We start from the raw sequence: 23,845 nt of genomic DNA, 5'->3' as shown, positions 1-23,845 counted from the left end.
AAAGTTATTACCAAACACATAAGAGAGGAAAAAATCTTTTCTCTGTTAAGTTTTTCTGTCCTTTTATTCTGTCATGCCGTGCTCTTATCAACAAGCCCCAGGCTCTCTGTGGAGTTAAACGTAACAGAGGGGCCTTAGTTCTTTGCTGAATTGATTCACCTCCTTTACTTATCCAGGTTTTGTAAGATGAGCATGAGTGTGTCACATGAGTGTAAGAAAGGCCACAGTTAAAGAAACTGATTTGCACAGAGTGTAGAAATTGTGTGGTGTAAATGAGTTTAGTTGTAGCAGATTGATATTATTGATATTATTTAGTTAATATACACACACACATTGTTATATCTTAGTGAGGACATCTCATTGACATAATGCTTTCCCAAGCCGCTTAACCTAACCCTAACCATCAAAAATGAATGCCTAATCCTAAACCTCAGCCTAAATCTAACCATAACCTAATTGTAACCCTGACACTAAAACCACATTTTGAGTCTCAAAAATGCCTTCAAACTCACGGGGACAGCCATTTTGTCCCTGTAAGTGACTGTTGGTCCCCACAAGTATAGGAACATGCCAATTTTCTGTCCTCACAAGATGTTAAACATGTACACACACACATATATACGTGTGTGTGTGTGTGTGTGTGTGTGTGTGTGTGTGTGTGTGTGTGTGTGTGTGTGTGTGAGTGCTTTCCACTGATCAATTTAAACAGCAAATGCTTTACTGACTCTATATTTAATATTCAGAGGGAAATTTAACAATTTCTGCAAACTATTGCATTCATATCAATTATCGAAACTTGGCCTCCAATGTAAGCATTATGTCTTAATGAATTGAGAGATACAGTTTCACTGGGCGCAAAAGCAGCAAATCATCTAGGTTTTAAGAATGTGTAAGCACAAGGCAGAGTTATTAAAACATTACTTTAATGTTGACACTATAATCACACTTCACTTCTGTACAGCTGGAGCGCACTTTTAACAGAAGGTCCCAAAAGCTCCAATGTGTGATATCAAAGTGGTCTTTTGACATAGCTCAAAGGTTCTTCTGTGTTATGATACCATCTGGGGTGGTGTTTGAGAGGGGTGCGTGTGTGTGTGTGTGTGTGTGTAGTGAGGGGACAACACAACCATCTGTAAGTATAAATTAGGAACAAAAAGACACAATGTGTGTCAATGTGTGTGTGTCTTTTTAAAGCACCAAAACTGCTACTGTCAACTGAGCGCTCTAGAAATGTTTCTGTGATTATGTGGTCGTCACTTTTAGTGCTGCCACAATAGGCCCTACCATATGTCAGGTGTCTGTCTACCTATTGCAAAAGAAAAAGTCAGTGAGAAAACAAGTTATAAAATGTTTAATGTGTAAATTGTATTACATTTGTTCCTGGAATGTTAGTGAAGTCTATTAAAGCCCCAGTCAAACAGGCCTAGAGTCCAGTCAGTGATCCTCTGGCAACCTTCCATTGATAAGAAAGATACTGCTCACTGGAGGTCGTTGACAGTCGCTTTTGGTTGTTAGCAGTTTGCCACGGTCACTCATAGTGTGGGAGGAAGATGTCAACTTATCTACAAATGCCTTCCAATTGTTCACTTTCAAAGTAAAAGTTGTGACTATTGGTTAAAACAGGTACAGCTTTTACTTTGAAGGCAAAGTCCTCAGTTTCCAATTTGCTTTGCACTTTTTCAAGTTTCATACAGTTTGTTGAGTAGTTGGCAAATATTTACAGACTAGGCAGTATTTTGTAACCAATTTCACCTAGTGACTGTCAGAAACATCCAACAACCACTCACCAAATGGTCGGGGAATAAAAATTTTCCTTCAGTAACAGCTGGTTGTCAGGTGGTCACTGACTGGTCTCCAGGCGTGTGTGACTTAGGCCTAACTACAGGTGATCATTGTACATGTGTGCCTGTGCTGTCTTGTAGAAATCTTGTATGAACATTAGAGCAGTTGCAGATACAAGGACACTGTCATGAACCTTGAACCACAGTGAAACATTACTGCCGTTTTAAGGATTCAAGGTTTTGCAGGGCACCAACAATATGGGAACTGCAGTTCACAACACAAAAATAACATATGGAAAACATTCAGTGAGTTGCTCAGAAACTTCCCAGTACATGATAACCACTTAAAGAAAAAGTTCATTTTTTAAAAACAAAGTAATCCTGTATTGAAAATAACACATGACATTGCTTAGGTAAAATAGGTACTCAAATGCATCTTATGATAATGAAAAAACAGCGATCAAACAAATTGCAGTTATCGTTGTGAACAACACTGTTCATAGGAGCGTTCTTTTAATCTTTACTGATGTTGCAGTCCAGATGTGTATTGGTCACATTATGCTTTAACTGGCAGTATAACAGTAGAGCTTCATGGTTAAATGTGGTGTGCTGTAGTTAAATATACAGTAAGTGATTTAAACAGTATTAACGAGGTAATAAAACATTCACAAAACAAGAATAGTCAAAGATCGTGACTACGCAGTATTGATTAAAAATCTCAACTGACCTTTGAATACTGTGATTATCAGATCAGGTGATTGCTGACACAGTTGATTAATTAGGTGACATAATAAGCTAGTTCAGCCCACTAGATATGCGTATTGGAAAATAGTGCATAAAGTTTGATTGGAAGTGTGTGACAATACGAACAACTACCAAAACACAACAATATGCATAATTTCTGGCCTTGTTATATTTTTTGTTTTGTAAGATGTGGACTCGAGAAGACATAAATATATCTTTACACTAGCAGTTCCCACTTCCCACTTGTGTGGCAGCTCTGAGAACATCCCTGTCCTCAGCTACCTCAAATAGTCAAATGCATGAGTAAGACTTGCATGGAGGCAGGCGTGAATGTCCTTTTGTATTGCTTGGCTGTGAAATCAGTGTAACAAATGATCAACGGCACCTGAAAACCCTGTTTATTAAAAACCTTTTGCCATGTATGGTAAAGAAAAAAACTCCAGTATATGGCAGAAATGTTCCTATTGATTCAGACCTGACTTGGAATATTTCATTGTATTTCAAAAACACCTTTGAACACCCACTTACATTGCTTCACAAGAATTTTACATTCATTCTGATTTATTGTTGGCCTCTAACAGTCAACTGATATCACTTGTATTTAGACTATCCATACCACGTACATTCTTTAAATGTCAAAATTGGGAATTAAGTCACAAAAATAACATGTTAAAAAACCCAAAAGGTTCAACTATAATGCAAACATTTAAATTACTTTTGTTGGGAGCATAATACGTTACTAAGAATAAAACCAGTTTCCGCTCTAATGCTGGGTTTTCACGTACAAGATTTTCTAGGATAATCACACATACTGATACTGACGAGAGGGTCTATTACACCATGACTACACTGGATTGATTACGCCACAGCTACTGAATGTTTCTCCAAGTTGTACGTTAGTATTGACATGGTTTTCTTTCAAAATAAGACAACCACAACTTTAAAAAGGGAAACTACGTCAAATTTAAATGAGTCTTAAGTCATTTAAGTAAACATCAACACTTTTACAAACTGATTCTTCTATGCTTTATTAACAAACACAGCTTTTGAAAATGGACGGCATTTTGGAAACAGATCGATTCTCCGCCTGAAGGGATGGAGTATGTAAGGTATGTTTGGCAGTCTGGCATCCACAATTTTCAAGATATCATGTTCAAATGGTGTTTGATAGCAGATACCAATAATAGCTCAAGCTAATTTAATTTTGGTGAAAATCAGATCAAGCTGGAGTTACACTCTCTGAGTGCTCTTGTTTCTGATTGTTTTTCCTTTTAAATAAGTACAGCTATTATCTTGCCCCAGTCCCAAAGGGCTCCCACCGTTTGCTAGGAAAAAAGTTCTCCAGCTGGTTGGTGAGCGGTTGCTGGCAGTCACTATAAAATTAATTGCTAAAGCCTCTTTCAAGTAAGCCTTGAGATCAGACAGTGATCACCTGGCTACTAGGGAAAAGTCTGTATTTTGCGATGAGGAAATGAAGCTGCTAGAGGTCCCTAGCTGTTGCGAGTGTAGAGTTTGCCACAAAGAGGTTTTTGATTTGGCACTAAAAACCTGTAGTTTGCACGGAAGATGGCGGCTTGTCTGTGAAACTGTGAAAAAAGCAATGCAAAATGGAGACCCTTCGCATTTAAAGTAAAAGTTGTGCCTCTTGAAGCACCTTTTTTTGCAGCAATAAGATACAGCTTTGAAGGTGATTATCGTCCGTTTCCAGTTTCAGACATTTTCAAATTTCACTACAGCTCAAAGTATAGTAACTGTTTCCAGACAAGTCGATGTATTTCATGCAAAATACAGGCAACTGCAACAATCGGCTAGAGGTCAAAGCATTCGCAGAGAGGTTTCCAGAGCAGCATCCTTTTTTGTGACCAATTTCACTGGTCAACAGCTGGTTGGGGAATACACAGTTTTCTCTGGCAACCTCCAGCTGCCAGGGTTTCTGTGCCTGTGTGAATACGTCCTTAAGTTGGACTTTAGAGATATTTAGTCTCATGTGAGGTTTTAGATTATCTCATATTCAGAGTATGGTACAGATTAGTATAGATTGAAAATACAAATCCTGGTCCCTGCAATTGGTCCAACTGCTACTGGATATTAATCCGTACTCTTTACACATGAACAGTTCCCAACATTTTTAAACACTATTTATTATCTAGTGAAGCATTTCATGAAGATCCCACCAACCACAGGCTATTCCACTCTGATTAGATAAACATAAACCTCTTTTTTTTGTTTTTTTCTTAATAGAAGTTACATAATACGCTTTTATTTTAAGGTCCTTTCAGTAGATACTGGCGATAGTACTTAATGTGTCACATCTCATCACTGTACTATAAGTTATGTAACTTTAGCAGTTTGATTATATGAATATTAAACACAAAATATTCATTACAGTGCCCATCTGAGGCACGGTGTTAGATACAGAGTCCTGTTAAAGTACACTTCACCTCCTGACAGTGTCATAAATGTTGTCCGTTACAAAGACAGAGCCACATACTACAGTCCACACTGCTTTCCTGTAACTTCATCTGGAGTCTGCAGACTCATTATAAGCCTGACGATTAGGCAGTCGTTCATACTGTCACTTCTGTCTTGCTGTTAGTGACATAGTATGGTTGTGGAGGCATGTAGCGAATGGTGTCCAGCTCCTTTTCTGTGATGCAGAGTTTCTTTGGGCCGTAGCTCTGTCGGAGTCCCAGTGTGTCCTTGCTTTCCCAGGATCTTAGCATGCCTGGACTGGGAGCACTGCTGGAGCTGTAGTACAGTGACTGGGAGCTGTGGCTCTTGGAGCTTTTATACTTGTGTCCATTCTGCTTTGACAGCTGTCTGGGTGGGCTGTAAGGATTGCTCGGCTCCGGCTCCATATCCACACCTTCCATTGGAAGGCTACCTTTGGCTGTCATCTCAATCACTTGTCGACGGTTGTTGTGAAAGCTGTCATTGGCTTTCTCCGCTAATAAACACAAAAATAAACAAGAGATTTATTGTAGCAAAAAGTGTGTGCGTTTGTGTCATCATCATATATTAGACATTCTTTACTAAAACAAGAAATATATACAGAAAAAAATCTTTGATTTGGTAAAAGTGATGCTGTAATTGGCACGCACACACAAAAGCATTTTCCTTGCACCAGTGAAAACCAAATCATTGTTGGTATAGCTCATATATTCAGACCACAGAGCCTCTTGTGTGCACACAAGATGCATCACATCACTATCCCCTCATTCATTTTTGTTTTGATTGCTCTTGATTGTCTCCTGTTCCTGCTCTCATTTGCTAAGATTTGCTCCCTAATGATAAGTTAGTTTGACGGCACTTCAGTGGATTAGCAGCGAAGAAGCATCAGCTGCTTGTGCCATCACAAAGACAGCGAGCAGTGATTGGACCTTGATTCACGCATGCTGATAGCTGTCATCTCTCCCATGATCAGGTCCGTCAAACAGAGCCAATTGATTTCAGTGGAATCTAAAAAAAGCATTGCACTTCTGTGTTAATAGCATTATGTACAGATCTACAAATACCATCACTAGAGACTTGGATGCGATCGGGTCAAATTAGGACTATTTGTTTGGAAGATACTGTAGAATTATTTTTCCTGCAGCAATCAATGTGAGAAGTAGTTGGTTAGCTATAGTTCATTCAGATTACTGGTAAGGTTTTAATAATACAGTGGGAACAATACATTTCAAAACTCAGGTTTTGAAGTTGGAGTTTATTGCTCTTGAGAATATATGAACACATCAATCAAACAATAAAGTATACTTGCTAAATACATACCACTACAATATTGTTCCTTGAAGTGGAACTGAGAAGTCATTTTATTTTCTTTACACTGACATTAAAAGCATGTCAAAAGATATTTAAAAAGATATTTTTAGCCGCGTTTCTAAGTAGTACTATTTTGACAGCTTCCATTATTTCTTGTTTAAAGTGCTGCTTGTCCAGGAACTGGCTGTAGACTTTCCAAAATTAGCCCATGAGAAGAACAACAAACTTGCTTCTATAAATAATCTTTCAGTTTCCCTCGCTGTTGGCATTGATGGACTGTGGATTAAATCACAAGGATTTCTGACAGCAAGAGATTTGATAGAGATTCAAACCAACTATTCTCCTTTATAATAACAAAATAGAACTTGTAAAGTTTTACTGCCATATTATGTAAGTAATATCTTTGGCATGTAGATAATAATCAAATAAGAAAAGCTAGATGTATTAGGTAATTTGTTGATGTTAAACTAAAAAGAGAGAGATGACATCTTACTCTCTTCTGTCTGTTGATATAAGCAATTTTTAACACCAATTTTATTGAAATGCCAAAGAATATTTAATGAAGATTTTCATCCAAAATTTTTGCCTCATTAACTTCTGAACTCATGGTTACTCATATGACAGATTGTTTCAGCTCACTCAGTTAGCCCTGACACTCATTATAGATCCAGGGAAATCCTCATTAATTATGCAAATGTCCTTTATATCTGATGTAAGATCCTACCTTATAAAATCAAAGTTTCAAGTGCTTTTTTACCATATTTTTTGGGGGTTTGTGATAAACAACCTCTTACCCACAGCCTTGAGTGTGGTGTACTTGTTGAGATCCTTTGGGTCCTCATATGGGCTGATTATCGGTCCCACACCTGGATATGGCTGACTTACCAGAGTTGGTACTTGAGCTGCATTGTTCATCTGGTTGCTCTCTAAAGAAGGGTAATCAATAGTTATTAATGCAGAAACTGAATTACAGTTTCCTCTTTAAGTGCATTTGTAAGCAAGATGTCAACAAATTTAAAATGAGTCATAATAAAACAATAGCTTTATTAGTGTAGCAGTTTTCAAAACACACAGTTTCATGGATGAAATAGACATTAAAAAATGTACATTTCTACAAGCATACAGTTGATCATGCAGCCTTCCATTTCTTCATTCTTCCATACATGCATTTGCTCTGAGTTATAGGCCAAAAATTAATGCAATAATAACAGATTAAGGAAATACAAGCCTATCTATGTGAGCGCACTGCAGTCGTTTGAAACAAACTACTGATTCAGGTGAGCTGATTAGCTAGGGGGGGCTGATCAAAAGTTGAGGACTACAACCTCAAAAGCATGGTCGACTTTGGATTTAAAACAAGTGTGTGTGAAACAGTCAAAAGACCCTGATCAGGTGTTTACAGAGGACCAACTGCTGGAAAAATAAGATGCCTTGCCATGGATGTACTTTACATGTAAATAATAAAATTTCAATATTGGCGTCTAATGAAATTTAGAATAAGTGGCGGGGAACAAAAAAAGGAGTGATGTGCAGGTTTTTAAGTTTCTATTAGCAGCTTAGCTTTTGTGTTCTGTGCTAACTGAAGACAGGCTAGTGAAATGTGAGTTATAATAATCGAGAAAGGAGATATTGAAGTGTGTACCAGCAGTGAGCGAAGTTGTTGGCCATTACTGTAGCAGGTTTGATCTTATCACTGATAATAAGTAATTTTATTTTGCTATATGCATTAGCATATTAGCAACATTTGACATAAATATGAAACAGAAATGACAAATGTTATTTTTTTAGAGTATGTTTAATTCAAGTGTACTAGTACTAGAAACTGCAATTCCTCTAGTGGCCATGCTATTAAGTCAATAGCAAATTAGTCCTCACAGACAGATAGCTCGATCCAAATGTGTTTTTTTTTGTCTCTATGGATAGTCGAAGGAGCCTGGAAAGAAAAGTGTCTGGTATTCTTTAAGTTTCCTTGAAGACGTTTCACCTCTCATCCGAGAAGCTTCTTCAGTTCTAAGAGAAACTGGTGGAGAGTCCCAAAAGTGGAGTGAAATAAGCCATCTAGGTCCACTGTGAACGACCATCTTTGAACAGAGGTGGTGGCTTACAACACCAACTGTCGGCCATCTATAATCCAGTTATGAGATCCCTTCCCAGACGCCTTAACGCCCACTCACATCCTGGGCCATTTGACCTCAGTAAATTACATGATAGGCTGGGGCTAGGTTTCACAATGGGTTCACCCGAGCACTTGGCTGATTGTGACCCACACCCGTTTTCGCGTCACAGCTCGTGTGATTAGGTAGAGAATCAATAGGGGACACTCCCATAGGGCTTAAAATGTGGGACTCTCCACCAGTTGCTCTTAGAACTGAAGACGCTTCTAAGATGAGAGGTCAAAGGTCTTCAAGGAAACTTAAAGAAGTCCAGATGCTTTTCTTTCCAAGCCCCTTAGACTACAATGACCTGGATGACTGAGAACCTTCACAGACACATCTCCATGGATAGCTTCTTCCGTCATAACAACACTAGAGGGGGTGATTTTGATACTAGAGTTAGGGGCATGACTACTTTAACAGGTACTTGATCATGTTTCTGCAGTGCTTTTTTGAGCTTTATGGTTTACTGTGTGGTATAGTCTGTCCACGAAGTTTATGCTTCAGGTTTGATGAATGAAATTTTTGTATTTTATTCACTTATTTAGTCGTGGCTCAGTCAGCTAGTAATGTTCAGTGATGTCAAACTTCCAAAAAACAAATCAACTTGATGTCCAGATGTGAACGTATAGGCTAAAACATGAAGTGTTTTCTTTGACTTGCTAGTGTCACTTTCCTTTAAGTAGCCTTTTCTTGGTGAGCCAGCTGTAGAGCTGAACTGCTCTTTGTAAGACCATCCTAATCGTATAGTAGACATCTGGTAAATTAAGGGGTGCACAGCAAATAGACTGGCCCCCTGCCTACTGGCATGACAGAGCAAACAGATGTTCAGAGTGTCTACTCCTACTTTAGATTGGAGAACGTACCAATTCACAGCTGGCTGTTTGAGGACTGCGCTGTGTGCTGTGTTGAATCTGAGTAGAGATATCAACATGTTTATGGTCGTACATGTTGTGAACAGTTTTAATTAAATGTTTATTTATTTTATTTATTTAAGTTTACAAAGTTTAAAATGCGATGATTCCTTTAGCCCCATTGGTCTAGAATACATCTCATAAAAACAGATCATTAATACAGGAAATGGGTTAATTAGGCTCCTATTCCCCACTGGTCAGCAAGAAACTTTATTACTGTGCTAATTAATTCAGAAAGTCTCAAATTATCAATGCTGTCTCATGAAATGATGCAGAGGACAGCTGCAACAGATACTTCACCATAGACAAGGGGAGGGTATAATTAGTACGAACAGATTTGGGGATTTTAAATAGCAAAAGATTAGTGGTGCCACAGTGGTCGTTGTATTATAAAAATATCTTTATACCAAGCTTTCCTTTCCTGGGACTTAATTAATTCAGTTCAATAAAAACTAAAGATCATCTGTGATCAAGGACATTTTACAGTAGTTCACTAAAACAAAACTAAAAAAATTAAAACTAGTTGTAAAAAAAAAGCCTTTTAGTTAACTAAAAATATCTAAAAAAAACAATATTTTGTACTTGCAAAGCTAACTGAAACAGGAAACAGTCGTATTTCAGTTTTTGTCTTTGTCAGTGTGGTCAAATTTTTCAACAAAATGAGCATCAGGATGACAGCATGACATAAGAGTCCAATAAAGTCAGTGGAAACAAATCAATACAAATCAATATGTGACCCTCAACCTTCTCAACCTATGAATTAGAGGTTTAGGGTCATGGTCAGAGCAGGAGGCTTCAGTAGAGATGTGAGTTGACAGTCCAGTCCTTGTACCTACTCATTTTCAAATCACAATTTTTACTGTTTGTGAAGCCACTTAACACTGACTTATGAATCATTCAGGCATAAGAAAGACTCCTAAGTCAAGAGATGACATGGTATTGTGTCCATAGCAGATAACTTAGTAAAGAATTTTAAATGGTCTTTCTTTCAATCGTTTGGCACTTTGTTACCAGCAGCCTGTTGCAAGGAAGAAGCAAGTAATTTCTTAAGCAGGATGTCCTTAATATTTTTAAGGAAACTGAACAAGTGGAGGTCAAAACATCAGTGGTGACAAGTCTAATAGAGTGATGAATCCAAATGTACCAATCTTCTCAAATTCGGGGTCATAGGCGGGCTAGAGCCTATGGATGGATAGATGGGTTCCTGTCCCAAGCTGACATGACTTTGCTTTTTGCAAAGTGTACAAAACAAGTCAGGAGACAGGTATAACAGTGAGCGTCTGCAGCCATGGTGGAGGCTCTGTCAAGGTTTAGCTGTTGGGGACATGTTGGAATAATGAACGCAGAAAAGTATCATCAGATTTTGATCCATCATATATTACCATCTGGAAAGGATCTGATTGCAGTTGCTTCACTTTCACCATGAAAATGACTCCAAACACACTGCTGGTGCAGTAACACTGCCCGTTAGTAGAAATATACAATGGAAAATGATCAATCATGGACTGGTCCTGAAGAAGTGAAAATGGCAATGGGTGAGGATGTAGGTAGGAGAGAGGACTGTGAAGCTGTCAGTCAGCAGCCAACATTGTAGATGTCCTTAAACTTGTCTTCTCTTAGGAAAAAAAAAAGAAAGCACTGTTCTGTGTGATGACTCAAATGACAGGCTCTCAAACACATCACAAAAGAGCACGGCACAGTGCGACGAGGACTCAAACACCATTGTCCAACCATATTGACCATCTGTAAAATAAAGGGAGGAAGAAAAGGTTCTACAAGACAGAAACCTGGTCCTGTTTCAGTTGTTCACTATCTTGGGCCAGCTTAACAACTAGCCTATTTTATTTTTACGGGATGTTCCTTTATTAATTCTGCTTATCAAATTCAGGGTCCTGGGGAGGCTGGAGCTGGTGGATGGATAGATGGATGCAGGAATGGATGGGTTCCTGTTTCAAGCTGACATGACTGTTTTTTTGCACCTTAAAATGCTAAATATATGAGGCAGATTATTTATGTATGTATGCATTTATTTATTTATTTATATTTGTCTCCTCTTCCTTGAAAACTGAAAACACCAGATGGTCCCGTTTCAAGTTTTTTTAATAACCTGAATAATTTTTCCCCCAAAGTTTTATTTTTATTTATTTATTTTTTTCAGACATTACCTTAGCAGGTATTATTACATCATGAGACACTGATGTTAAAGTAAAACTACAGTATAATGGCCATCCTGTAGTTTGTGTCTTGTTTTGTCTGTCCATATGCTTCATGTACATGCTTCATAATACATAGTTGTCCATATATGCAAATAAACATTCTGTCGGTCTCTATAGATCGATGGAGTATAAACAGTTTAAACTGATTGTGTCATGCTTCCTGCTACCTTTAATGTCACCAAGACCTGGTTTGTCATGAAGAGAAAACCAGAGACAGATTTATATGCATACACAGTGAAAGAAAGTCCAGCCACATAGTCACTGCTGGTAAAAATAGTCAAAACGTTAATACATTTAATCAAATCCCTACATTAAATCTGTCTGGTTTAAATTGCTGTCATACTTTTTTTCTGAGCTTATTGACCTGTTTCAGTTTCATACAGTTGTTGTAAGTGGGCCAGCCACAGAGGCTCTCATTCAGCCTGATCTTGTTAAAGCTCATAGATTAAAACTTTTGTTTTCATACACAGAAGTTACTTTACTTTTGATAAAAGCAATCTGCTTACTTTTTGACATACATGTTAAGTGACATTCCTGAATTAAATATAGTTCTATGGAGTGCAATTTCCTTTTAGATAAGCTGTTATCCATGGAAAACTGTCCATGCTCTCATTTGTTGGGCCACAGTCTCAGGCAAGTTTGTAAGTGATACCATTCGAGCTGTTTCACCTGACTTCTGTTTATCTGATACTCCAGCCAAGGTCACAGTCTAGGTATCTGCTTAAAGGCAGAGACCACTGAGAGTAAATATTTTAATTCCCATACTCTGAATGCTTTGGTAAAACTGTCATTTCAATATTTGTCATAAACATTTGATCTTTTCCGTGTCTGGAGGTCTCGAGTATATCAAATTTCCTCTTGAAAAATGGACACTAAAATCCAAACTGGGAGCTGATTTTTAGCATCTGATGTCATCTTCAGGATTCCAAACTCAGCATCATTAAACTGATGTACTGATGTGTACTGTTGTTTATTTTCCTCTTTATTGCATATTTTACTCTGATTGAGTGCCATTTGAGCTTGCGCTGTTGTCCTAGTCACAGCTTCTGTGTCAGCTGCTGGCGGAAAGTAGGCCACTTCTGAAGAGTTGTAAGGTTAAAGACTCAATGGTTGATGCGGGAAATAAGTGAGTTAACACTCCAGACACAGACACCTCCCTGGAACTCATAAAAGATTTAAGAGAGTATTTTGGGAGCTGTATGCCCCGGAATAAATGGTACAAGGAGAAGTGTTGCTCTTATTTACAGGCACCCTACTTTCAAGTTGGTAATGAAAATATTAATTTCTTTCTGATTGAATATCTTGACGTTTCTACCAGATTTATTAAAATTTGAATTACAAAACACATTTATATATTTATTTTAGTTTATGTATTTTTAAACATTTGTTTAAATTACTTGATCAAATTTGAGCAGCAATTTTCATTTAGGCAAGTCAACCTGACCTACAAACTCAGCATCAGAAAGGTAACAGCAACTCATATACCAATCATTACAACCAAGGTATGCAGAAGAGCATTTCTGACCACACAACACGAATCTTGAACATTGAAGTGGAGCAGCAGAGAACCACACTGGAAGCCACTCTGGTCAGCTAAGAACAGGAAACCGAGGCTACAATTCACACAGGATCATCAAAACTGAACAACAGAAGATGGGAAAAATGTTGCCTGGTCTGATGAATCTTGATTGCTTTTGTGAGATTTGAATAGAAGGATTGGTGTAACTACCACTCAAACATTGATTCACCATGCCTCATATCAATAGTTCAGTCTGCTGCTGGTGGAGTAATGGTATAGGACATATTTTCTTGGTGTACTTTTGGCCCCTTAGTACCAATGGAACAACATGTAAATGCCACAGCCTATTTCAGTATTGCTGCTGGCCGTCCCAATCCCTTTATGACCACAGTGTGCCCATGTTCCAGCAGGATAATACTTCATATTGCAAACCTCAGATCACCCCAAACTGGTTTATTGAGCATGACAATGAGTTTACTGTACTCAAATAGCCTCCACAGTCACCAGATCTTTAAAAGAGCACCTTTGGGATATGGTGAGAGATTTGCATCATAATTATGCAGCTAACAAATCTGCACCAACTGTGGGATGCTGTCATGTTAATATGGACCAGAATCACTGAGGAATGTTTCCAGCACCTTGTTGAGTATGTGCCAAAAAGAATAAAGCAGCTCTAAAGGCAAAAAGGGGTCCAATACTGTACTAAGAAGACTGATCGAATAAATTGGCCAACGAGTATGGTTTAGTCTGATAATTGTTAGGTAAGGATTACTCCGTGTACAAAGCTTTATTGTTTTATTTTTAAAAAATAAAGGCATTAAAAAAAACTTCATACAAACTTGAAAATCAGATATTGAAAACACGGTGAAGTTAAAAGTTAGTTAACTTTTGTTAGTTTTCTTAACATTTAAGTACATATAGTGCTGTGCAAAAGGTTGAGGAACTTTAGGTATCATATTATGTAATCAGGGAAACATTTTATTGGTCCCAACTGCATTTTGCATCAACACAGCACCAACCACAAACCCACAGCCAAAATCATGAAGCTCTATATTCAGTGACGACAAGAACAAGGAGTGCTGCAGCAGATGGTATGGCCCACACAACGCCTGAGCTCAACATCATGGAATCAGTCTGGGATTACATCAAAAGACAAAAGCAATTAAGACAGCCTGGATACACACAGAGATTGATAAGTTCTCCAGTATACTTGGGACATCCTATCCACCAGTGTACCTGTGAAAACTGGTGATGTTTTACATCTGAAGTGTCTTCTAACATTAACCTAATTTAGGAATGGCTTTTGTATCTTAAAGAGATTTCTTTTACAATAAAAGTTGTAAAACAAACTTTTTACAAAGAAAAGTTTGCTTACTGTAAACTATAACTGCTTGTGTTTTTCAATGCTTCCATGCTTATATTTCTTATTAAATCTTCTACAGTTATTTTTAATCTAATAATTATTTATTTAAAAAAAATAAAAGCACTGAGCTCAGCAACATAAACCAGAGATTCACACATAGACTGGTAAGTAAGTATGGATGATCACAGAATCTTTTCCATAGTAAAGAAAAGACACCAAAAATGACTCATTATTTGAATCTACTATAAAGAGATAACTTTATGAGTGCCAATACAGAGGCTCACCCAAAGTTGCAAGAACAATTCATAATTCTCAAGAAAGCCCAGATTAGACTTAGTTAATAAAACGTGTATAAAGGTATGAAAAACTCTGAAGCAGCGTTCTTTGGACAAACGCAGCAAAGCTCGATCTGTATAGGAACTAAGGCAAAAATATGGAAAACGGACTGCATGATGCATGGCTATGTATAGTTTCCTATGTCAGTGAGTCACAGGTGTTTACTGATGTGATGGAAGACAGGCGCCCCATGAATTCGGAAATGCTCTGAAAAGCTATTATTTTTGCCGGATGCAGTAAAGTTGACTGGAATGTGTGTCACAGTACGAATGAAGAACCCAACATATACTGCAGAAGCAACCTGAAAGATTCAAGGCCAGGACATTTAATATTTGTTAATGGTCTGCAGAGAAATCCAAAGTAAAATCCTTAAAAACAACACCTCAAAACCAATCATTTGGCAACGTCCATTGGTTCCAGATTTCATGCAATCACTGGCTGCAAAGGATTCATGATAATTTTTTACAAATAAAGAAATAATTCCTCAACATTTATTACAATATTATGGTTGACCCCATCACGTGTACGTTAGAGTCTGCACTTTAAGCTCATATTAATCATAGAACTGTTAACTAATGGCACCAGTCCTCAGAGTGGCTAAAATGGTAAAAACATTGGCCAGTCATCTATAAGTCAGAATCCCCAACTGAACTTTCTCTCCGCATCCAAATAATTGTTCAGGTCACTATGTAGTCACATAGTAATCATCTCCTTTGAGCCTTCGCTGCGATTTTCAGAGTACAGTATGTGGCAGGCGGAAATATAACTATAGGTACACTCTACATTTGGTAGCTGTTTCTCAGCTGCTGTCAGAAGTAATGCTGCTGAAATACATTTCTATCTGGAAATGAGGAAATGGGCTGTCATGCACCAGTGGAGTGTTGGCACTGAGTGGAGACTTTGTTCTCACTGGCTGACTGCCTGGAGTAAAAAGAGGCCACTCTTCACAATTACCCCCATGTACTCGGATGTCCAGCAGGACAAAGATATGATAGTCCCGGTAGCCAAAGAAGTCCTTGTCATAAAGACGATGTTACTGGTGTCTTAAGGAGAATAAGAGCTCATAGCCCAGTTTAACAGATTTCTATTATCTTTGACAGGCAGCAGATAAAGACGGGTATCCTACGGAGCTTTACACCACTATCTGTAAAATACAGTGGCTTGGGCATGCCACTAGGAACCACAGCTGTACAGGATGGGTACATGTGTCAAAAAATACCACCTCACCTCATGTAACCTTCCAGGGTTTGCTGTCAAGAAAACAATCATGACTCTTCTGTTGCCAACTCAATTACACAGAGTCCCTGTCATACATTTCTAGGCTGCTGTGCTCTGAAATGGCATGTGCAAGGTCACAAAATAAAAGCTACAACCGTCTTCTCCTCAAAATAGTTAAAAAGTAGAGATTAACTGAGCAAACACAAATCATATTCAATGTAGGGCTTTTTTTGTTTCTTTGTTTTGTTTTGGGTTTTTTTGCATATTCTATCTCTCTCTCTCCCCTTTCTACAGTTTTATCATAAAAGTAATCTTCATGTTTGTGGCTTCTGCTTCAGTCAATGTGATCCTTTACCATAGAATGTATATCCTGTGAAAAGTAATTAAGTAATTTAATTAAGTCAAAATTACTCTTTTCAGGAGATAAACTAGAATAGTTATTTGTCCTGTGAGTGCAGACATCTCGCCTCAGTTGCAAAAAATCCCCTTCTTTTGCCTTGAAATTGTATGAAAGCACTGATGTATAAAAATACACTTGTAGGTGACACATTACGCACAGCGGTCTTGTGTTAGCCATAATTAGCAGCCTATCATTAAGTGTGATTGTATAACATTTCTTCAGCCTTTTAATACACCTGATTGCTACTATTATACTATATTTTAACCCTGTAATGCCAAGTGTATTATGTTTGATAAATTCGTTTTTGTGTAAGTTTTTGCGATGTCTACAATCAACAATGTGATTTTTTTTCTCCAAAAAATGAAATAAATTGCAAAACACATTGTAAAGCAATATATTGCACAAAAGTGCCATATGTAGCATAATATATTATATATTTTGTACTTTTTCAGAGGGTTCAGTAAGCACTCTAGTTTCAGAAAAGAGAATTGTCTGGCAATTATTTCGTAGTTAAGGCTTTACAGAGATTTAAAGAGATTTAACTCGTGCTTGTAAAGTCCTCCAGACCCTCTCTCTGTTTGTCATCTAAACATGGATGAGAAAATTTGTTACTATTCGTCACTCATCTGTGATCATCTTGGATTTATGTCTCAACATCTTAAAGTTGACAAGTATGTGCTAAGACCTAAAAGATTTTCTTTCTAATCACAGAATGCATGTTTTCACTAATTAGAAACCCTTGCAAAATAATAAGGGTGCACTTGCTGCGCCCATAAATTCTACTGAGAAAGTGCAAGTGTCTGGGCCTCATTAATGATAAATTAACAAACTGGTGATTTTTATTTCCACCTAAAATTTAAAAAAAAAAATTAAGAGAACCATTTACCATAAAATGGCAGATCATCCTTTATTCTCATTTCTTTGCTCCATTCTTTATTTGAATCAGAACTCAGCTTAAATCATGTTATTTCTTTTACCTCTAACTCATACTTCCCAGTATATACTGTATAATATTGGACCTAATCAGTATCATGTCAGTGTTTATCCTAAGTTAACTCAAAGAGTTTGGAATTTACTTTTTAAAAGTCAGATGTCTGGCTGTAGCAGCTTTTCAAAAATGAGTGCTGTTTGACTGTGTCTGTAAAACCTTTTTTATTACAATGGCATTTGCCATAATTATCCATCTCGTTGGGGCGTGGGGGTGCAAAGAGACCTTTACTGGCTGTAGCTGTTGAGGCAGTAAGTAGGTTGGCAGTAAGCAGGTTAGCATTAATAAGAACTCCTTTCTGTCTGTGTGCATTTGTGGGTGTGTGTAGGCGTTGGTGCTGACGAATGAAAGAATCACGGTGCAATATAATGGCCGTGGCATACAATATGTTTTGGCAACAGAAGAGCTCAAGGTTGTCAGTATGAGGGTATGACTAATATGTTCGCCAGGCTTGAGGATATGGGATTTTTTTCCCCCCTGCTTCCGATACTTCCGGTTCCGCACATAATTTTGTGGTACAGAGCTTTGTGGTACAACACTTCACTGAAAGTGGGAATTTACCAAAATTAAAACCTTATGATGGCAACATTAGTTAATAGATATTATCCATCCATCCGGACTACTCAGATACTGACACTCACACAAGTTTAGTTTTTTTACCTGTTTACTGAAACATATTTCAATTATAGTTATATAATGGACATGTACATAATTTGTAGACTCTTAGCTTTCCTTTGAAATTGGATGAAGGGTTTAGGAGTTTCAGCTCCTTAACGTGAGCCACCCTCTTTTTACAGGGACCAAAAAGTATTTGGACAATTGACTCAAAGGCTATTTCATAGGCAGATGTGGGCAATTCCTTTGTTATGTCATTATCAATTGAGCAGATAGAAAGCCTGGAGTTGATTTGAGGTGTGGTGCTTGCATTTGGAAAAGTTTGCTGTGAACTGACAACATGCAGTCAAAGGAGCTCTCCATGCAAGTGAAACAAGCCATCCTTAAGCTGCAAAAACAGAAATAACCCATCTGAGAAATTGCTACAATATTAGGAGTGGCAAAATCTAAGAAAGAACTGGTGAACTCAGAAACGCAAAAGACCTGGACGTCCACGGAAGACAACAATGGTGGATGATCGCAGAATCATTTCCATGGTAAAGAGAAACTCCTTTGCAACAGTCAAACAAGTGAAATACATTCTCCAGAGAATAGGCATATCAATATCCAAGTCTACCATGAAGAGAAAACTGCATGAAAGCAAATACAGGGGGTTCACTGCAAGGTAGAAGCCACTTATAAACCTCAAGAATAGAAAACCCAGATTGGACTTTCCTAAAAAAAAAAAAAAAAATTAAAAAGCCAGCACGGTTCTAGAAAAACATTCTCAGAAACCAAGATCAACCTCTACCAGAATGATGGCAAGAAAAAAGTATGAAGAAGGTGTGGAACAGTAAAATACGGCAGAGGCATTGTGATGGCTTGGGCGTGCATGGCTGCCAGTGGCACTGGGACACTAGTGTTTATTGATGATGTGACACAGGACAGAAGCAGCAATGAATTCTGAGGTGCTCAGAGACACACTGTCTGCTCAAATCCAACCAAATGCAGTCAAATTGATTGGGTGGCGTTTCATAATACAGACGGACACAGAACCAAAACATACAGCCAAAGCAACCCGGGAGTTTTTTAAAGCAAAGAAGTGGAATATTCTTGAGTGGTCAAGTCAGTCATCTGATCTTAACCCAATGGAGCATGCATTTCACTTGTTGAAGACTAAACTTTGGACAGAAAGCCCACAAACAAACAGGAACTGAAAGCCGCTGCAGTAAACGCCTGGCAGGGCTTTAAAAAGGAGGAAACTCAGCTTCTGGTGATGTCCATGAGTTCAAGACTTCAGGGTGTCATTGGCAGCAAAGGGTCTTCAACCAAGTATTAGAAATGAACATTTTATTTTCAGTTATTTAATTTGTCCGATTTCTTTTGAGCTCCTGAAATGAAGGGATTGTGTTCAAAATGTTTTAGTTCCTCACATTTTTTATTTCATATCATCTTTTTGTTCAACACACTAAATAAAACTGAAAGAATGCCCTTCAACTGCACCTGCGTTTTTTCTTTTAAAATTCACTGTGGTAATGTGCAGAACCAAAATAAGAAAAACATTGTCTCTGTCCACATATTTATGGTCCTATGATATGTATGTGCATGTAAGTAGATATGTATGTGGGTATGTGGCTACTTACGGAAACTGTTAGCTGTGAGTCTGGTTTGTATGTTCTCATAGTGCTGACTGAGTCCAGCGTCGTCTGTATGTTCTGAAGCAGGATGGCGGATCACATGTGCAAGAGCTCTGAAAAGATGAAGAATGTGAATATGAACACATACATGAAATATGTGCAAAAATAAAATAAAAGTAAAGATCTAATCCATAGCTAAATCTACTTGGGGTTAAAGTTGCAAAGATGGTTTTCATCAACTTTTCAGACACTTCACAGTACTAAGGTCGCAGGCTTTGTTTCTGCAGTTTTAAGAAATATTGCAGCCAGTGATTGTTGCTCTTCTAAACATCTGCAACACTACTCTCAAGAGAGAGACTGAAAAATAACCGAGGTTAAGTCATTCCAACTTTTAGTTCTTGAAGAGTTAAAACACTGGATCCTACATATCTTGAAAGCAAATCTTTAGATCATGTTTGCCTCCTTAAAGCTTCCACTTACATCCCGCATGCAGAATTTTTCTGTTTTAAGTCTTACACCTAGTTTGACATAAACCAGATGTCATCAGGGCTCAGAGTTAGGTTGTCAAAACTACTTGTCAGAAGGTCGAATACCTTCACACACACACACACCTTTCCAGCAGTGTATTGGAGAGGGTTGCATCTAACTATTTCTGTAACATTCGCACTCATTTCACAGCGTGACTGCCCTGCTGTGCAGAGGTGAGAAAGGAGATGGGATTTGATCTTCTCTCTCTATCTTGAATTTTTTTTTTCATTCTTGAAAATCACACAACCATTTTTGTCATTTTATTGTAAATAAACACATGCTGCACTGACAGATGTGAGGGAGGTCTTAACAGAAAATATCTGCTGCTCTCCATTAAATTAAAACGATATGCACCTCGCTCTCTACGGCTGCTGGCTTGGAGAATCTTTATACACCTAGTTTTTTTTTCCCCGAGTTCCACCCAGCACACTGTTAAGCATAGCAAAAAAATAAGACTAAAGACTTAGTCTTATTTGCTGAACCACATACGTACACGCCAGATAACAATACTTAATATGATGATTTGCAAATGCATAATTTGCAAAGAAAACTTTAAAAGTGATACAACAACAGAAAGGAGACGGGACTGTGGCCGTTTGGCCCGAGTACTTCCACCCTTTGCTCAGTACCTGTAGGTCAGACCACCACCTTGATATGCATTTTGATTCTAACTACAAACCTCTAAACCTTGATGATATTTTTGGACGTGATGCTATCACATCAGCAATTCTGTTCTCAAACACATCTCACGCTTCTCACAACTCTTGTGGTAGTTCCTGCTGCAGTCTCCAGGAGCATGTTTAGCCACGGATACACACATAGACTCACAAAGTGAAAAGAATACTAGCGCTGCCTTTGTAGCTGTCAAACATACAGGCAGAGGACAGGGTCTTTGCAGACAAATACACAGACACACTTGTAGTGGGATATAAAGTGAAGATTACATTGTTGTTAAAAAAAATGCTTGAGATCACATTGAGATATATTTTACGAGCTCTACACATGCGTGGATTTTGACTAATTGAGGCGTTGACAGAATTTAAAACTGCATCTCAGTCAATCAGTAAAGTTTTTTCCTAATTTTTTTAAATAGCTATTTCTATGTGGTACCCATAGCTGGAGTCACTATGTTTTTAGGGTGGTCTGCCTCATTCTTGCAACTATGACGCATGAAAAAAAAAGTGAATTGTATTAAATCTTATAGCAAAATCCACTTAGACTCATTCTCAATCAGAATTTAGTAAAGATCACTATGACCTCACCTCTTTCCTATTCTTGTCAACATGAATCTCTGGGGGATCTCTTTAAGGAAATTTCTACAAATTGGGTAGAAAGATTGATTCAGTTGAGGCTTACAGATTACATTTATAGCTGTAAGTCAAGAGTGTACTTCTAAAAAAATTGCAAACATATATTTAATGGGATACATTTGTGTTGAAAAGTCATCAACAAACATAAGTGCAAACAGAAACAAGCCGTTCGCTGATGGTGATATCCTGGACTGCTCCTTTAGTCTCTCAGAATGTCGTTCTTCCTTTAATGCAAAATCACTGTGAGTATATATAGAGCATCAGCCCTGCATGTGTTCATGTTTGATTGAAAAGCTGTAAATACTGCAAGCAAATAATGATGCAAGGCATAAGTCCCATTATAGGTCACCGGCTTGGTTTCAGTTGTAACGTACTGAAAATAGGTAGAGACCTAGTTTTCCAAACCCAATATAGACTATATCCATTTTTTTGTATTTACCATCTTCAATCTCGTTTTAGATAAAGACCAAAAAATCTAACATTCGGCTAAGATCATTCTGCTTTATAACGTTAACAGACTTTTCTGCAATTAAGAACAAGGAACATGTTTCTAAAGTCAGTGCGCTACCTCGGGTTGATAAGACTCACTTAGCGTGTATTTAAACACAATCATAGTTAAAATGTCCATATAAAAATAAAACAACCTGTTGCTTTGACTCGTTTTTGATATAAAGTTCGAACATTATTTCCACACTGACGGAATTTGTCTAACTTGGGGGCTTTTAAATATTTAGACAGATAAAAAAAAAGAGCAGAAACTGTAATCCAGCAGAACCAAAAGTTATTACATTTGTAGCTCACCTTGACATGTTTTCTCTGTGTGGACGCTGCGTCTTTTCCAAACCAAGCTTGGTGAAGATCCCTATCAGTGCCATAATGGCCACGACCCCGCATATGACATAAACAATGAGGTTGGTTTTATCCTTCGCGGACTCGAGCGCCACGTCCACTTTTGGCGGAGGTCGCCCTGTCATCATCCACGGTGGGGTGTCGTAGTTCTTACAGGTGGTCTGGTCCAGTCGGGAGCTTTTAAACGCGCAGCAGAACCTGAAGCCACAGGTGCCGCAGCAGTACAGGTAGCTGCCCGTCCTGCACACGAACGGCGGATCCCACTGGCCCATCACGTCGTAGTAGCCACGGCACTTGTCCTCCACATGTGGGGTCTCCGTGACTCCAATCTCAGCCTCTATTGAGTCGTTAAATCCGGGTATGATATAGTCATCGATAGTTTGACCGGGCTCGCCCTCCGCATCGCACACCATAACTTTCACCAGAAAGTAACCGAGCAGCAGCTCAGTGCCCCGCATCATTGCTCACTTATTCCGCCCTGCTTGACGCCCTGGCGCGCTCTCACAAACTCGGAAGCATCTTCCTAGGAGATGAGATACAGCCATGCGTAATCGGGAAAAGGCTGATTCCAACCTCCATGCGTAAAAACAATATGCCACTCTGTACTTTTTTCTTTCCTTTAACAACAACAGCAAAACGATTGTTGTGGAAAAAGCAGTTCAGACACCCAAAGGGTGGCTTATAGTAGTAAATAGTTGGAGAGCATCACCGAAGCTGTGCCCCTGGCTGTGCTGGAGGGTGTCACGCACCTCTGAGGCTGCTCCACTCCACAGAGCCCGTCAGAGAGACAGAGAGAGTGGGAGAAAGACAACGCAAAGGACCCTATGAGCATGTGAATTGGGGGGGAGAGCGAGAGAAGGGAGAGAGCCAATGGGAGAAAGAGAGAGCGATGTGCAATAGCGCTAATTACAAGCCGTGACAGCCCATTATTATCGGGTTGTGTCGTAAAATTGTCTGTAGGCTACAATTCGTGATCCACATCAACCAAAAAAACAGTCATTCGAAGCAGTCATTTTCAAGTTTAGTTGGCAGGGCTTTGATGTGTAGAAACAAGCGGTGTTATTATTGAGCAACTTAGTGATGTCTGCACAGGAGTGCAATGGTTGATGGTTATAATGAGAAATCATAAAGTAAATACGTTTTCAGGGAAGCTCAGCCAGTGTGAAAATCTAAACAATATTCTGTACATGAAAGAATTAAAACAAGTAGCTTTGGACAGTCAATTTTACTTTGACCATAAAGATAAAGGATCCATGTTCGATTTAGTCGACTGAGTTCTGATTTAAAAAGCGATGGCATCCACTCAAACCTCTTTCTTGTGTAAGCGTAAGGTCATGTTGAAACAGCCGTGACCTTTCAAGTTGCACCACAAAAAAATGCAATTTGATCAATGACAAAAGAGTCCCAGAAACCATGCATGAGAAATTAGACAGGACACTGATTTAAATCATTTTCATCGACACACAAACGAGGTTCTAATAAATCTCCAAAGTTTTCATTTCCTCGAAGTCTATCCAAGGAGAAAGCGTTTAA

At 38.4% G+C, this 23,845-nt stretch overlaps 1 protein-coding gene across 1 annotated transcript; it reads right to left on the bottom strand.

The window, feature by feature from the left end:
* Positions 1-1,336: 1,336 nt before the first annotated feature.
* On the bottom strand, positions 1,337-23,128 carry shisa9b (shisa family member 9b). Its single transcript, XM_003442066.5, has 4 exons — positions 22,265-23,128; positions 19,632-19,738; positions 7,082-7,213; positions 1,337-5,472 (listed from the first exon to the last, which is right to left on the bottom strand). The coding sequence occupies exons 1-4, from the start codon at positions 22,771-22,773 to the stop codon at positions 5,093-5,095; spliced, it is 1,128 nt and encodes a 375-aa protein (XP_003442114.2). The 5' UTR covers positions 22,774-23,128; the 3' UTR covers positions 1,337-5,092.
* Positions 23,129-23,845: the final 717 nt, after the last annotated feature.

The sequence above is a fragment of the Oreochromis niloticus genome, linkage group LG4, assembly GCF_001858045.2.
Source record: "Oreochromis niloticus isolate F11D_XX linkage group LG4, O_niloticus_UMD_NMBU, whole genome shotgun sequence".
Taxonomy (NCBI): Eukaryota; Metazoa; Chordata; class Actinopteri; order Cichliformes; family Cichlidae; genus Oreochromis; species Oreochromis niloticus.
The sequence above is the reverse complement of the archived record's forward strand: the minus strand, read 5'-3'. Positions and strand labels throughout refer to the sequence as shown.